Here is a 15,748-nt window from a genome sequence, read left to right on the forward strand (position 1 = left end):
CTGATCTGACCCTGATGACCTCAAATCTATCAGATGGACAGGGACTGTTATTTCATTGATCTGAATACAGTCTGAGCCATCTGGTGACTTTCTTTCTTGAATTAATCAAGCAGAAAAGACAATTTTTATGATCATCACTGTTTTACAAATGTTTGATAATCAAAATTGTGTTAGTTCACTCAATGCTTACAGGTTGAAGAGAACTACTCATTTTTATTTTACATAAACAGTAAGTAATGATTTTTATTCCTCATTCAAAGAAGAAATCAGGTTAATATGCATTTCTTGATTTTTCTGTCTGCAATGTAAGTATGTTAAAGGTCGGTTTTCGGTCAACTAAAATGTTTACCGAGAAAGATGTCATGTTTAAACTTTTGCAGAAGATTATAAGTGTGAGACTCCACGAAGTCTGAAGTCCTACAATAATCTTTCTGTTCGTTACTAAACAATCCTTGATTTTTAATAACATCTTACATCATACACCACACCTCTATTCCTGGTCCATCGACCAATCAAAAGCTCTCAAATGAACCGGAAGTCGACCCATTTAAAATGTGGCAACTTCCCAGTTCATGTTAGAATTCCAGAGAATTCCAGAGGCTGAGGAGATGAAGAACTAGAGAGTTGCTGGAGTTGAAAGATTCTGTTAGAGTCTGAGAAGTTCTGAAGAATGAAAGGAGTTCAGAGTTCTTGGGTGCAAACGCGTTCAGGATGATCCAGAGACGTTTTGGGATTATAATTTCTGTTTGAACACCACGTACGACTCTCTGAGGGTTTGGCAGTTCTCACGGAGACGCTGAAAAGAGTCAGAAAGGAACCTGCTCCGACGCTGATTTCATCATCAACAGGTAGAGGGTTCTATTTTCGACCAAGTGTACCGTGGGCAAGCTGATATCTGATGGAGCGTGCAATTTCTGGTCAAACAGATTAATTCCCTCACATATCTCTCTGTAAGATAAATCTCCATTTCATCTTAAAACTCTCCTCTATCTCATAAAATCAGTACAGATATTTTAGAAATATCTGAAGCAAAGTCCTCAGTCACCGCCGCGTGATTGAAGTTCATTTTCTGTGAAACTTGTCTGTTATTATTTTCATATTTTGCCAAATTAATGTAAATGTTTGATGTTAAATTTTGATTCTGAAAATAAATGACCGCATTCATTTTGATGGGTCAAAGATAAATAACGTCTCTCGTTACATTTCTGTTAAATTCAATGCACGACATTACACAGTCAGAAAGATGAGGAACTCGTGAATATTGTATGCATATATATCTCTTATATTGTCATACTACAGACACAAACATTATGCTTTTCTTAAATGAATTTTAGCTTCATTAGTACGGTTTGGAATCAGCACAATAAAACTTATTGATTTGTGTTTTACTTACTTGTTTAATTACTGATTACACAACATCACTATCTAACTTTTATATTAGTATAATTTGTATTATAGTAGCATAAACACATCAAACACACTAATAAGAATGCAAGTTATTTGAGCTCTCGTTCTTTTGTTCTCTGTTGAGATTTTCTTTCTGCACAATTTTAAGCTAGTCTTTTGTCAGTGCCAAGTTTCAAAATTTAAATTAAATTTAAAATTCTCACCTGAATTGTCCACACTGGTAAAAGCCTCTGCAGACTCTTTCAGGGACTGAAACATCACCTCATACTTGTCAAAGAAACGTTGCTTTTCCACGAACGACTGATGAAGACGCAAGAATAGCAATAATATCATAATGGGCATAAAGTTTAAAAAAAAAAAACATCTCAAATACTAGAAAACACGCAAGCTTTGCAAGGCATACATTAAAAGAACCCTAAAGATTCAGCTATTTAGAAGAGAAGAAATCAAACTGAAACAAGCCCTTACAATATAGTTGTTGAGCATCAGTTCCACTGATTCATGGCGGCCATATTTGATGATCCAGGATTTCAGTTTGGACTCGACCAGTGTGAGGAAGGCCTGCATGTGGTGTTTGTTCTCCAGATATTCCATTCTTGCCAGGTGGACGCTGGAGGACGTAGAAACAAAGTTCATCCTGTCAAAAAGAACAAAATGTATACAAGACTTTCGACCGATATATTTACACTCGTGTATTGCTTCAGCTTTTGCAAATAAGAATAATAATTAAATGTGGTTTGTATAGTTTCGTGAGGGGGTTCAAACTTTACTAATGTACATTCACGACTCACCGCTCAGCCATGTCTTGGAGCTGGTCAGGTGGAACAGGGACGCCATCAACACTTCTGTCTTTATGAATTCTCTGAAAGACCTGCTGGTGACTCTCCAGGCTCTTCAACACATCCTGCACATGTACAGCAGAGACAAAATACACATTTAAATATTTATTTACTGATCAGTCAAATATTTTAATGAATTTGGGCTCTATGCTGACCTTGTGCTGCTCCAGAGCTCTGTGTACAGTATTTGCTGTGATATCATGAGCCTGCTGGACGACGATCTCATGTCGCAGGGCTCCTTCAGCCTCGTGCAGCCATGCTCCGACTGTGTCCAGAGGAGCTGGGAGGGACCGGTCCAGCTGAAGGTGCCAGTCTACAAGCTGAGATACAACTGTTCCATTTAATAGGTGTGCTCATCATGAGTATAACTTATTTAACAACAATCCAGCAAAAGAAAGCTCAAGTGAATATTTCAAGAATGCTTGCTGGTTTTATTAATATGTGTTAGTCAAAAATAAAATGCATTAATTAAAAATTAAAATTAAACCACAATGTAATACTAATCATATAAAGTGCCTGATGTTATTTCTTGTTTGCAAACCACTTCTGCATATTTTGTGCTATTCTATTTTAGCCACTCATCTATCAAAACGCTCAGTTTATTCATCGCGGTGCTGTGTCTTTTTTTGTTGTTGTTGTAACTTTTATAGTTTTTCAAAATACTTGTCTTTTTTTTTTTTACAAATAAATTCTCCAATGAAATCTGCTTTAGCTCATTTGTTTTATTTCTGTCTTTTTGTCTTTTAGCTACTGTTCAGTCATTTTAGTTTGTTACTAGCTTTTTGCTACATTTGCTTTTTAGCTCATTAGCCTTTGTTACTTTTAATTTTTAGCTAGCCTTTAGCTACATGTAGCTACAGTTCAGCTATTATAGGTGTTTAGCTATTGTTCTGCTACTTTTGGATAGCTTTTGCTACCTTTATCTTTTAGCTAGCTACCCGTTATTACTTTTAGCTAGACTTTTGTTACTTTTAGATTTTAGTTACTGTTCAGCTATTTTTTTAGTTTTTTAGCTAATGTTCTATTCAGGAGAGTGGTGGCGCAGAGATTAGAGAAGGTGGGCCTGTGATCAGAAGCTCCCCGGTTCAAGCCCCAGTACAGACAACATCAAAAATGTGGGTGGGGTAGGTGAAGCACCCACTCCTGCCCCCACCCTCATTTGTTCCGCTCTGGGCCCTTGAGCAAGGCCCTTAACCCCCACCATCTGCTCCTCCGGGTGTCCTAGATGGCAGCTCTCTGCTCCACACAGAGGGCTGTGGTAGCTCGGTGGTCTGTGGTTGCGTCAAGAAGGGCATCCGGCGTAAAATAACTGCCATGTCTTCGTGCGACTTAGTTTGCTGGGGCGACCCCTGAAGAAGGGAGCAGCCGAAAGAAGAAAAAAAAAAAACAAACTAATGTTCTGTTACTTTTAGCTACTCTTTTGTTACGTTTTCCTCCTATTGAGCAGGCATCAGGATGTTTCCCTCTTAGCTAGCTTTTGGTTAGGCTTTTGCTAATTTTAGCTTCTAACTAGCTTTTAGATATGTTTAGCTAATCAATTCTTACTTTTATGTTTTAGCTAAATATTTGCTCCTTTTAGCTTCCAGATGTCATTTAGCTACTTTTAGATTTTACACAGCTGTTTGTTACTTTTACATTCTAGATAGTTAAAGCTTTTTTCCCCCATTTAGATTTTAGCTATCCTTTTGCTACTTCTACCTTCTAGCTGGCTTAATGTTTGCTAGACTTAGCTTTTAGCGAGTCTTTTGTTACATTTATTGAACACTTTGGTACTTTCTACTATAGTGTTATGTTTCTTAGCTTTTAGCTAGTGGTTTAGCTTTACCAACTCAATTTTAGCGTCTTCAGCATATGTCAGTAGTAATTTAACACTCAGCATTCATACTGCAGTCTTATAATAAAATATATAATTCCTCAAGTATCAGTTAGTGTTTCTGAAAGAGGCTTACAAAAAAAATAAAGAAAAATAAATTCATGAAATTCAAACATGCCATGCTTTGCAAAGAGAGTTGTCATGACAACTACGTCGTGTTTCTCAGCAAATGTAGACTGAGCTTCTCTCACCCTGTTGGAAACTCTTTCCCATGCCTGTTTAACCAGAGCCTGGTCCACCGTCAGCATTCCGTCTCTCTGTGTCGACTGGAAAGCCCCCTCCACCTGTTTCCGCCTCATCTCCACCTGGACGTGCAGGCTCTTAAACAGCTGAAAAAATAAATCGAATCATTTACATAGTCTGAACCCTGGTGTTACACTACCGATGGAATAATTTCACTCATACTGATCATGCACTCTTCCCACTGACATCTAATCAGATTTTTAATAAAATCAGGGGCAAAATGCTGCTACATACTGCCTTTTTCTGTCTTCAAGTTTTCAGACTTGTGCAAAAGAAATGAAGATACTCTCCATGCTGCTGCTGAATATGAAATGTATCCCCGAGGCTGACTGAGTGTTATGACGGCTGCCTGATCCCTACAGTGAAACGCCACTGATTAAGCTAATAATAGGAGCGCCTGTGTCTGGTGTCCCCGGTTTAAACTGCAGACAGACACCCACGCAGACACGCGCACCAACCTGGTACTGTTGAGCAAGATTGGCCTCGGTCTCCTGCGCCCGCGCTGCTTCACTCTCCAGCTGGTCGAGCCACGTTCTGAGCTCCCTCAGGCTCTTTCGCTGCTCTCTCTTCAGGAGGTCGGGATGGATGAGGGGTGGAGGGGGTGAAATGTACAAGGAGGTTAAAGACAAAAAAAGACGACAAAAATGACAAAATGTTTAATTAGATAGAGGGAAGTGTGGAAAAATTGACAATAGGATGAAAGGAAGAATGAGTGTTTAAATATGAGCTTTCCTAAATCCATTCTCCCTATAGAATAAAACTCACAGCTGCCAACAACACTCAGCTTAAACACAATACTTGGTCTGAGACCTCCTACTGTTTCTCTGGATTTCAACAAACCATGGCGATAACAGTGCGCTGCTAACAAGCTTGTGTGATAGATGATTCAGTCTGAGAGCTGTTCAGTCTCAGTTTGTTCTTAGGTAGAAATTTAAAACTTTATTCTTCTTGACTGTTTTAACACACAAAATCAGCTGTATCCAAAAATGCTTTACACTGTCTTTAAACATTTTGCTTTGTTTTATACATGAAAATGCATTATTTTATACAAGGTAGTTTGTATAGTGCATGGTTGGTTGTATGTTTGGTTGTATGGGATAATGAATAAAATGACAATGAAAATGTATCCCATGCTGTTTAATAACTTTACCTAATGGAAGCATATATTAGGTAAAAAGTATTGTTCCAAGCACTGAACCCTGAGGAACTCCATAACTAACTTTGGTGTATGAAGACAATTCATTATTTACATTTACAAATTGGAATATATCAGATAAATATGATTTAAACAAATTTAGAGCTGTTCCTGTAATCCCAATATCATATATTGCCTCTGTAGTAGAATATTGTAATGAAATGCACTGAGCTCTAACAGAACCAGTGTAGACACAAAGATCAGGACAAGCACTGATATGCAATTAAGAGTTGTTAAAGAACTAAACCAAGCATTATCTGTGACTAAACACATTATGATGCAGAAAACAAGTAGTTAAAGCAGCGTTAAGGTACTTTTAGCTTAAAAAAAACACAGCTTTTTCTATTCTCTATCCTTTCCTCAAACAGGCTGTATGAATTCAAACTGCTGATGCCAGAGGCTTTCATTGTCATGCTAATGGGACCAGCATCCACAGCACGAGGTGGCTGCGTTCATAAATGGCAATATCACATCTTATTAAAAAGGACATCCTCCTGTTGTCGTCGTTCTGACACCCCTGGGTCTAAAATGTCACTTCAGGTGAGCCGATATTAGCAAACAGGATCTATTCTGACATGGAAATTGATGTTTAATCTGATTGCTGATGTACAGTACTGCAGGACTTAAGAACCAGAAAAATAAACTTAAAGCTAATGCTGAATGTATAGCAAATGTTAATGTGCATTGTTTCTAGTTAAATTAATTGGGCGCTACATGACCTACCTCAAACATTTCCTCTATATCACGAGGAGCAACATCATGCTGCAGGACAGATTTCAGCAAACAACCACAGGAAAGCAGTCAGCACACAGAAATGCCACAAAGACATGAAAAAAAAGAGACGAGTAGAAATAACAGATGAACATATTACAAGACACTGCAAGACCAGAGAAGGATCACAAACATTGATGTTTTACTGTTTAGTTTCTTTCGTTGATTTAAGTTAGGACTGAACAAAATCAAAAAGCAGTTTATTAAATATGCACATCTGGTGCCATTTGGGAGACAATATTTCAGTTTCAGAAAAAGAGAAGACAATGACGAACATGGACAAGTCTGAGAGCCAGGTTACCTCTTCGTCATGCCGCCCCTCCGAGTCGCTCTGCTTTCGGTCAGAATGATGCCTCAAGAACTGGGCGACGTACGTCATAACAGATTTCTCATCCGGCTTGTCCACATCCACATCTGAGAAAGAAACCACAAAAAGCTGGAGTTGACTGTAAGTTCATCATTTTCCCTTCAGGTAGAACAATAAGGCCACCAATAGGAAGAGGTTCGGCTTAAACAGACAGGCAGCAGCATCTCACAAGAAAACAACTGTCGGTGTTTCACATCAGTGTCTGAGTTCGGTTTGGAGACACTGCCATGCCGAATCTCACGGCCTAATGGACCTTAATTATCCCGATGTCAGGCTCGATTTGTCAGAGATCACTCTGAAGGGCAGGCGTGAAGGGGCACAGATGGTGTTTGGCAATGACACAGAGGTGCACTTCAGTGCAGTGACAGATCCACTACTGTACTTTAGCCTTTAGGACACTGAGGAGATGCTGCTGATTTAAATTTAGGTAAAACAGATTTAAACAGCATTAAAGCCAGCCTGATTTCTGTTAAAACCAATACAGCAGATTATGAAAATAATGCAATTAAATATAAATACCATAATGCTAGATGCTCGGTTTAAATATATTTTCGCCATAAAATAAGAAATGATACAGAAAATGTTCACCTTCTGGATCAAGAAGCTGAGGAATGCCTAACTCGGTCTCAGCCAACTTGAAGGCTTCGTGCAGATTTTCTCGATTTGGCCTCCTCCATATCTGCTCCATGTCGACCAGGTTAGGCCGGAGGGCATTGATAACGGCAAAAAACGCTAAACCGGTGCGCCAGCTGGGTCCAAAGTCCTTCACCTCAAGCCCTAAACGTCTACGAACAACAGAAGTTCAGAAGGTCAGCAGACACGCTCATTTGGAATAATATAGCACTCAGAACATTTGTTTTTGCAAAGATATGTTAAATACTTGGTCGCTGTCTGCTGAACCCATCTCAGCAGGGCCTTCCTGGCTCCACCCTGCAGAGGAGGCAGAGGTTTCCTTTTGACAGGAGGGCTGGTGGTGTCAATGCTGCTGGTGGAGCTGTCTACAGAGGAGGTGCTGCTAGACGAGGCCTGGAGTTCTGGTAGGCTGCTGGTTAGCTCTTCAATCTGTAGGGACAAGAAAAACCAGCACATGTTGGATCAACCTTATTATTTGCTGTCTCTGCTGGGCTGTCTGTGAGCGACAAAACACACCTGTGAAAATATAAGATGTGTATAAAATGTATTTTACTGCCAACTCCACTGCGCATGGTTAAGATTAATGTGGACGTTAGAATGTTGAAACAATTACATTATCTTATAAATTGAATTCAGAGAGATCCAAGAAGAATTCTACTTGTGAATTTACATATTTTAAAAGGGGGAAATGGAGAAGATAGTAATCTAAGCAATTAGAGTATAAAGTATACATTTACATCAGTGCTCCAAAAATGGATTTCAAATCAACGTTTTCTCGTTGCCATCAGAATAACTATTACATTTCATGTTAGTTTCTTTGAACACAAGCTCATTTATTTCTTTATCAATCTTCACTGCTTTCTTAACTTTTATTTTAGAGTTAAATAAATGGCGCCTTGTTAATTATTCTATGATGTCTTTGTGAAAGAAAAAAAAAACGCCGAACATGTGCGTGATTTTAGGGCACCCATTTTAAAACATGCTGTATTCCCATACTTCAGTGCATGCCTGCTGATCAAACGTGGAACATTTATTGTTTGTCAAACATAAAACACAAACAGAAGACGGGAAATCCATAAATAAAACCTGCCAGCATGTCAAGCAGTGATTAAAACATTTACCAGTGTTGTAGATTTCTCTAACGTCCTCAGGTTGCTGACATTTACTCAGATCTTGCTCAGAGACTGTAATGTTCTCCGATTAGGTTTGTGTTTACATATGTGTCAGAAACGCCTGTAAGAGCTTGATTTGGCATGGATGTTCTAACTGGTTGCACAGCCAAGTTTGTCTTTTTCTGCATGCCGTTTATAAATAACAGATGAAGCTAAAGAGGCGTGGAGCAGAACTCAGCTGCATTGATGTGGAGCGCAACACTCTTAATGTGTGCCGGACATCTACCTCATGTTAATTACAAAACAGGATGAAATAAATCACGTTAGTGATCCTCTTTGTTATTAACGTTTTTAAACTAACTACAAGGTTGCTGTGTCATCGTTGATATTCCCTCAGTAATAAATCTGTTTGTTGTTTAATCCTGCGAGTGGGCAGTCAAATACTAATGTTATCACTTCCTCACATCACTGAGCTGCAGCATCGTGGTTTACTTTTTCCACATCGGCCGATCTGGCTCTGAAGCGTCTTGTGAAACAGTCTAGATGAAGCAGATTCAGGGGGAAACGCAGACATCCTTCTGCCCAGCCACATTCTCCTGCTCTTCCTGGTGAGCTCCAAGGCATTCTCAGGTCAAAAATAACATATAATCCCTCCAGTATGTTTTGGATATGCTGATCGGTTTAGAAAACTACCAGAGAGGGGTGTCCTGCTGGAGGCATCCTAATCAGATGCCTACACTACTTCAGCTGCTGACATGAAGCAGCTCTACTCTGAGCTCACCTGGACAATGGAGCTCCTCACTCTAAGGCTCAGCCCGGGCACCTTACAGAGGGAGCTCATTTCAGCTGCTTCTGTCTAGGATCACATTCTTTTGGTCATGATCCACACCTCCTGACCAGAGGTGACAGCTGAAACGTTGATGAACCAGTAAATTGAATTCTTTACATTTTGACTCAGATCCTATCTCAGTGTAACAGATGGGAGCAACACCCTCATTACTGTTGACGAGGCTCCGGTCCGTCAATCCACTTCCCGCTCCATTTTACCATCACTCGTAAAATAAGAGTCTCAGATGCTCAAATTCCTCTACTTGAGGAAGAGACTCACCCAAAAAATATATATTTCCCCAGCGGCATATATAATTCTTAATAAGACCTGGTTTAAAACTCTGGGTGACCTTTCCTTTCAGGCCGTAGCCCCCCGACTATGGAATGCCCTGCCTGTCTTTTCGTGTGGCCATCTCTATTGATTCCTTTAAAAGGCATCTTAAGACAATTTTATTCAGACAAGCTTTTAGTTAAATGCTTTATTTATTGTTTTTATCAGCTGTACTTACTGTTTTTATTAATCAGTTGTTATTATTTTATTATAAGCCTGTATTTTGTATTTCTGTACAGCATTTTGTGATTGTGAAAAGTGATATATAAATAAAGTTTACTTACTTACTACTAAACTTGAAATTCAGACAGAAATTTGTACGATGCATTCGATCATCTGAGTAGCGGCATTTATGTAAACAGTTACCTGAAAATAGAGGATGATCGTCCACACCAACCCCAGAACAATTGATGGCCGTCCATCCACAATGTCTGTGGAGTTTATGTTCACCAACTTGATCTGTGACAATAAAAGGATAAAGTCACCGTTGTACTTTTCTAATTATGAGCTACATAACTCAAGATAGCTACCTATTCCTGGATTATTCACAAAGCGTTTACTAGAAGTCTGTATATTTGGACAAGGGAGATACAACTTCCCTCAATCTGGTAAATCAGAGGTACATTTGTTTTCCCAAAATGAGCAATACACAGAGAAGATGTAATCCTTGATACAGCAAGATGCAGATATTTCTGAGCTACTTCATGTCCTGAACAAAGCAGAGAGGGAACTTTGTGAATACTGACCGGAGATCCTCTGTAGGCAGACTGTGGGCAGATAAGAGAAGACAAATGGGAGTAAAAGTTGGGGAGGGAGAGAGAAGCTGAAGGCTCTGAAGATGCATTTGATTGAAAGCAAACATCTCATTGACTGCAAGGGTGCAGATACTTCTCAAAGGTGAGATAACACGAGTGGTTAGCTGAGAGTGGAGATGTATCACCGCTACACAGGCAACAGGGATTATATCCAGCAGAGACGAACAGAAAGAAAGGCTGGACGTGAGGGGAGGGGAAGAGAGGGCTGTATCTTGTGATATAATGAAGTATTCTATATTATCAAACGCAGGGTCAGATTACTGAGACGCTGCAGCACAACGGGTCACCGTATGGCAATAACAACCACTCCATGTAGGTGAACTAACAGAGGAGGAGAATGGGGGCTGGAAAAGGCAGCGTGGAGAAATGTGGGATGGCAGCTGATAAGGAAAACATGTAATACATGATTTTATATTAGAAATCACACCAGGTTACCCCGATAAATCAAACCAGAAGTGTGTAGATGATAAGCCCAAGTATTTGGTTCCAGCACACACACAGTAACAGGAGCAAAAAAAAAACCAGGCAGACATGTGGAAGTAGACATTTGGTACAAACAATAAGTTTGGACGAATAGCCATCCACACGAGTGACTGCAAAGTAGCGTACTGTGCAAAAGTTTAAATCATATTTAAAATCTGTGTTTGTGTAATATAAAAATAATTTCGAACCCACTTTCTGTTTAGTCTTTGTATTCATTCACGTCGACGAAGATGGAAAAGTGAAGTACAAAAGAAGCATGAGAAAATAAACTACAGCGGATGAACAGCGTCTAAGATCCAGGAAAGATGGAGCACAGACATGAGAGATGCATTGACATTCAACTTCTCTGGGATTTTACACAACTCTGGTTTATCCTTTAGGGTTAGAAACATTTTTTGAATGTAACCCCCGCAATAAACGAGGGACTACTGTAATGTTTTGATGTACTCTGCAGCTCAAATCTGAATGATTCATAAGTCGAAGCTGGCGGGTTTGAAAACCAAACAATAAAACATTCCTATAAGCAACACCTTTTCTTATAACATCATCCAGTATCATCCATTTCAGAGTTGGGCCAACAGACTACCAGTCTTGAAATCTATTATGGAAATGTGATAAGCTCACAGCTTTCAGAGGAAAACAAAAAACAGATTAGCAAAGAAAACAATTACAAGTTGCAGATCTGGGTATTTTTAGTCCTGAGACTATTCACTCCCCAGTTAAATGTATGTGATGAGGAGTTTCAACACGATCCAAATATGATTTAAACATCACAAACCTCAGAGCGCAACCATATATGAGCAAACATCCTTGTAACGTCAACACCACGTGTGTGCAAATCAGTTCCACACGGCACATTTTGTGATTAATTCTCAACTTACAGATGTAAAGAGCCTCGCGCACACAGCCATTAATGGTGAAGTGCCCACTGATGTCTCATCTCTAGAATGCAGATTACTGCCAAAGGATTTAAAGTTTTAACCCTGTCACAGCGAAGAAGAAATCAATGTCCCTGCAGACTCCAGCTCATACTTATGGCTTATTTATGTATATCCAAAGATGAGCCATGCAAAGCTTCAAGAATTGGTTTCCACACTCTCATGTTGGGCAGATGATGCATTCAGAAAATTACAACTAAAATCATTTTGAGTATTTTTAATGTAATTCTATTGATGAACTAGCGGGGGGAAACAAAGCACTTTTTGAATCATAAGTGAAGCAAACAAATGGCGCAAACAACCCTAAACACTAATATGATAAAGTGAACGTAATGCGCAGGACCAACAAGTACGACAAATCGATTAAAGAGACAGAATTAGTCCAATAATTTGATTTTCAAAGACTTTTCCATCACTTACAAGCATCCAAGCAACTAAATTAAATGAATTATTTATGGAAAATTTCTGGCAGAGTCAGATTTAGCCAACAAAATGTAATGCGGAAACATAAAAAACAGAAAATACTGGTTTCAGGATAGATGTGGGAATTGTGAGGAAGGGGGGGGGGAGCGGGTCACTGAAGGTCAAGATTCAATATTTGCACCCACGAGGCTCTGAGCAAGAAGACGACGGTAGAAAAAAGCAATAAAAAAAAAAACACATAAAAAGACGACATTGAACTCTTACCTTCCTACCCTCGAGGAACTTAAGAGCTGTACCGATGTTGGCGACCCAGTGGATCCTCTTTAGCTTCTTGCCCTGCTCACAGGGCTGGGAGGGAATGGGAGAACAATAGACAAAGAAAGAAGGCAACCATGGACAGAAAGGAAAACTATGAAGGAAATTTAGACATTCACTTTAAATACATGAAAAAAATTATAACGATCTCACAGTAGAGCTAAAATCTATTGTCCAGATTCTGAAATAACGAGAAAGTTGCAGAGGTCCAGTCAAGGCTGTGTTTGACTACAAGCAACCAGATCAATAGGACATACATGTTAGACCCCAGGCAATATTGGCCAAGTTAAATCCTTGAGCTGTGTGTGTCTCTGTGCTGTGTGTGTGAACTCTGGTCTGTCTTTGTTAACTTGGGCTTCCCTTCACAATTCAAACATCCTAATACAAGCAAATCAATGAGCCTTTCCATGTAATTGAGGCTCATTTCACATTCACTACATTAATTCTGCAGCTCCAATGAAACCGACGGCTGCGGTGCAAACAAAGAATGAAAAACGACACAATTTCTCTATCACATCAGAACAAGCCACGTTACAGCAGCTTCGGGTGTTCTGTAATCCAGCTCAGAGAGAATGAAGTGTTTGAAGTGTGCGGCCGAGTCACAAGATGGTGAAATGACCCACAAAGACTCACCAGTTTTTGTCCAGAGAGGACTTCCAGGAGAGCCAGCAGCATCACACCATCCTTAATGTCCTGAAACAGGTCTTTCACTTCAAGAGGTGGGACACACTGTGCAGACAAACAAAGACGTGCTTTCAAATTAAATGCTAGAATAGAAGAGAATTAGATCAAAAAGAAACAGGGTTTTATGGAAAAGGGCATGAACAATTAATATCCTCTTGTTGTGGAAACTCTTTGAGCAACCTCAGTTTGATTGATGAGCTAACGGCTAGTCCAAGTAGGACTGATAAGACCATTATGACCAGTGGGCTTCTATCATCTTAAAACAACCCCATTCTAAAAGATGTCATACTGGTTGCTATGAAATCAATTTTATAAACTTTGAAATTGCCATAAGTTTCATATTGCACTTATTTAAACTGGATTATAACAACTATTTACAAGCACAAATAGTGGTAACAGCAGCTAGCTGTAGCACTTCTTCACATCTTGAAAAACACACAAAACAGATGCATGAGCCACCTCAACTGACTCTTTTGGATGCAGAGGTGCAGCAGCTCCACCCTGAGCTCCCCCTGGATGACGGAGATCCTCACCTTGTCTCCACAGCTGAGCCTCATGGCCACCCCAAGGAGGAAGCTCAATTTGGCCATTTGGGTTGGGGATCTTAATCTTTCGGTCATGATCCAAACCTCAAGACTATAGGTGATGGTTGGAACATAGATAGGCCAGTAAATCAAGAGCTTTGCTTTTGACTTAACTCTTTATTCACCATGACTGACTAAAGCAAGGCCCTCATTACTGAAGATGAGGCCCCGATATGTCGATCCCTCTCCCCCTTTATCTTACCATCACTCCTGAACAAGAAGCCCAGATTCTTAGGATGTTTTCACACCTGATAGTCCGGTAGGCTCGGTTCGATTGGGGACTAAAATTGGAACATTTGTTACATTTTCAGCTGGTACAGTTCGCATTCACACTGTACTGAGTCAATCGAGCCAAACCCTTTGAGCAACTTGTTCCACCCCCCACCCCCACCCCTGCCTGTGGTGGTGCTGCATCAAGAATTACTGAAGGAAACGACACGAAAACCTCTGAAGAAGACACTGAGCGCAGCTTACTTCTTCTGGAAATATAAACAAAAATGGAGTGGCATCAAATTTTAGTGTTTTAGGATTTCTGTTTTATCTGTGGCACATGTGCCAAACATTTTTCAGCAATGGACTCAACATGAGCGGAAGACAAGGCAGAAGACCATGGAGACCATGCGCATTTTTTTTGGTTGTATTTACCCAGAATGTCCCGCGCTGTAGTCCACTTTCTACTTTTGGATCGGTCTCTGGTCCGCTTGCATCCACATATGCATTTGAGCCATGCTAGAGTTAACTTCAACCGAACTGAGACCTACGTATTTAGACGGACCAGAGTTGGATTTTTTTGGTCCACATCAGAGTTCGATTGTGCATTCACACCTCCCCAAATGAACCGGACTTTCTATGCAAATGGACTAGAGTTCGATTAAAGCAAACTAAACAGGGCTGGTGTGCACGCACCCTTAAACTCCTCCACCTGAGGCAAAGAATCCCCCTGCCCTGGATTCCATTCCATTAATTTCTGGTTGAGAACCTGGGCCTCAAACTTAAGATTTTTTTTCCAAAAAAAGTTTTTTTAAACATGCAAGAAACATTTCTAGATAAGTCACATGAAGCTTATTTATACCCAGTAAGTTTAGTGTTCACATAAATGTTTCATGGAATAACTTCAAACAAAGCCTTTACGGTTCTGCAAAAATGTAAATGCCATGGATTTTAGTCCTAACGACACTTGCAGTTTGCGTTATCCCAGTCTCAGCTCCAATGTAGACGCAGTGCAATACATATATTACACCCGGAGACATTTATTTAACTTGTGCAACATGGATAAAGAAAATCCTCATGAAAAAGGTACTTGGAACCCAGACAGAATTTTGCAGTCTCGTGCATTACTGACAGCTGGATTCACCCATAAGTAGATTCTGAATGAGGAGTTTTTTTTTTTTTTTTTTGCAAATCCTAAAATATGCTGATGATTTCAAACTGCCTCTGACTTCCACCCTGACCTGACACAGACTTCCAGACTCAAAGAAAATCCACATATCTGTCGCTCGCCAACGCCACATCAAGGATTGCTCTTAAAGCACAGTCACATGCTGGGGCTGAGGGGTTTAGAGGAGGAGGGAAGCGTTTAGATGAGTGAACCATTCACAGGGAGATTAGCGGCGAAGAGAGTGAGGGAAGAGATGGACGGCAGAAGTGGTGTGTCTACATGGGAGGGAAATACTTGCAAGCTCGAACATAGGGACTGTTTGAGGGGGGATTTAATTTAGAAGAAAGACTGGCAACGAGACGGACCGTAGAAGACAGGCAGAGAGGGGCAACACTAACCCCACGTCTTTCAAAAATTAATTAGAAAATACAGAAGCTCTTCTCACTAATTCCACTTCTAATGTCATTTCAGGGCTTTGGATATGTAGTGAACCAGATAACCTCAAATCTACCAGATGGACAGAGACTGT

General features: G+C 40.0%; 1 protein-coding gene across 1 annotated transcript in view; it reads right to left on the bottom strand.

The window, feature by feature from the left end:
• The window catches only part of LOC119417909 (nesprin-1), a 38,233-nt gene extending 24,386 nt beyond the window's left edge, over positions 1-13,847 (bottom strand). Inside the window, exons 1-13 of the mRNA XM_037685157.1 lie at positions 13,727-13,847; positions 13,207-13,340; positions 12,523-12,606; positions 10,346-10,366; positions 9,966-10,058; positions 7,576-7,757; positions 7,284-7,480; positions 6,630-6,742; positions 4,821-4,928; positions 4,311-4,448; positions 2,402-2,566; positions 2,199-2,311; positions 1,876-2,044 (exon numbers count right to left, since the gene is read on the bottom strand). Coding sequence (XP_037541085.1) covers positions 1,876-2,044; positions 2,199-2,311; positions 2,402-2,566; positions 4,311-4,448; positions 4,821-4,928; positions 6,630-6,742; positions 7,284-7,480; positions 7,576-7,757; positions 9,966-10,058; positions 10,346-10,366; positions 12,523-12,606; positions 13,207-13,340; positions 13,727-13,847 — 1,638 coding nt within the window. The remainder of the gene's footprint in view (positions 1-1,875; positions 2,045-2,198; positions 2,312-2,401; positions 2,567-4,310; positions 4,449-4,820; positions 4,929-6,629; positions 6,743-7,283; positions 7,481-7,575; positions 7,758-9,965; positions 10,059-10,345; positions 10,367-12,522; positions 12,607-13,206; positions 13,341-13,726) is intronic.
• Positions 13,848-15,748: the final 1,901 nt, after the last annotated feature.

Source organism: Nematolebias whitei, chromosome 12 (genome assembly GCF_014905685.2).
Source record: "Nematolebias whitei isolate Nwh7 chromosome 12, NemWhi1, whole genome shotgun sequence".
NCBI classification, from domain to species: Eukaryota; Metazoa; Chordata; class Actinopteri; order Cyprinodontiformes; family Rivulidae; genus Nematolebias; species Nematolebias whitei.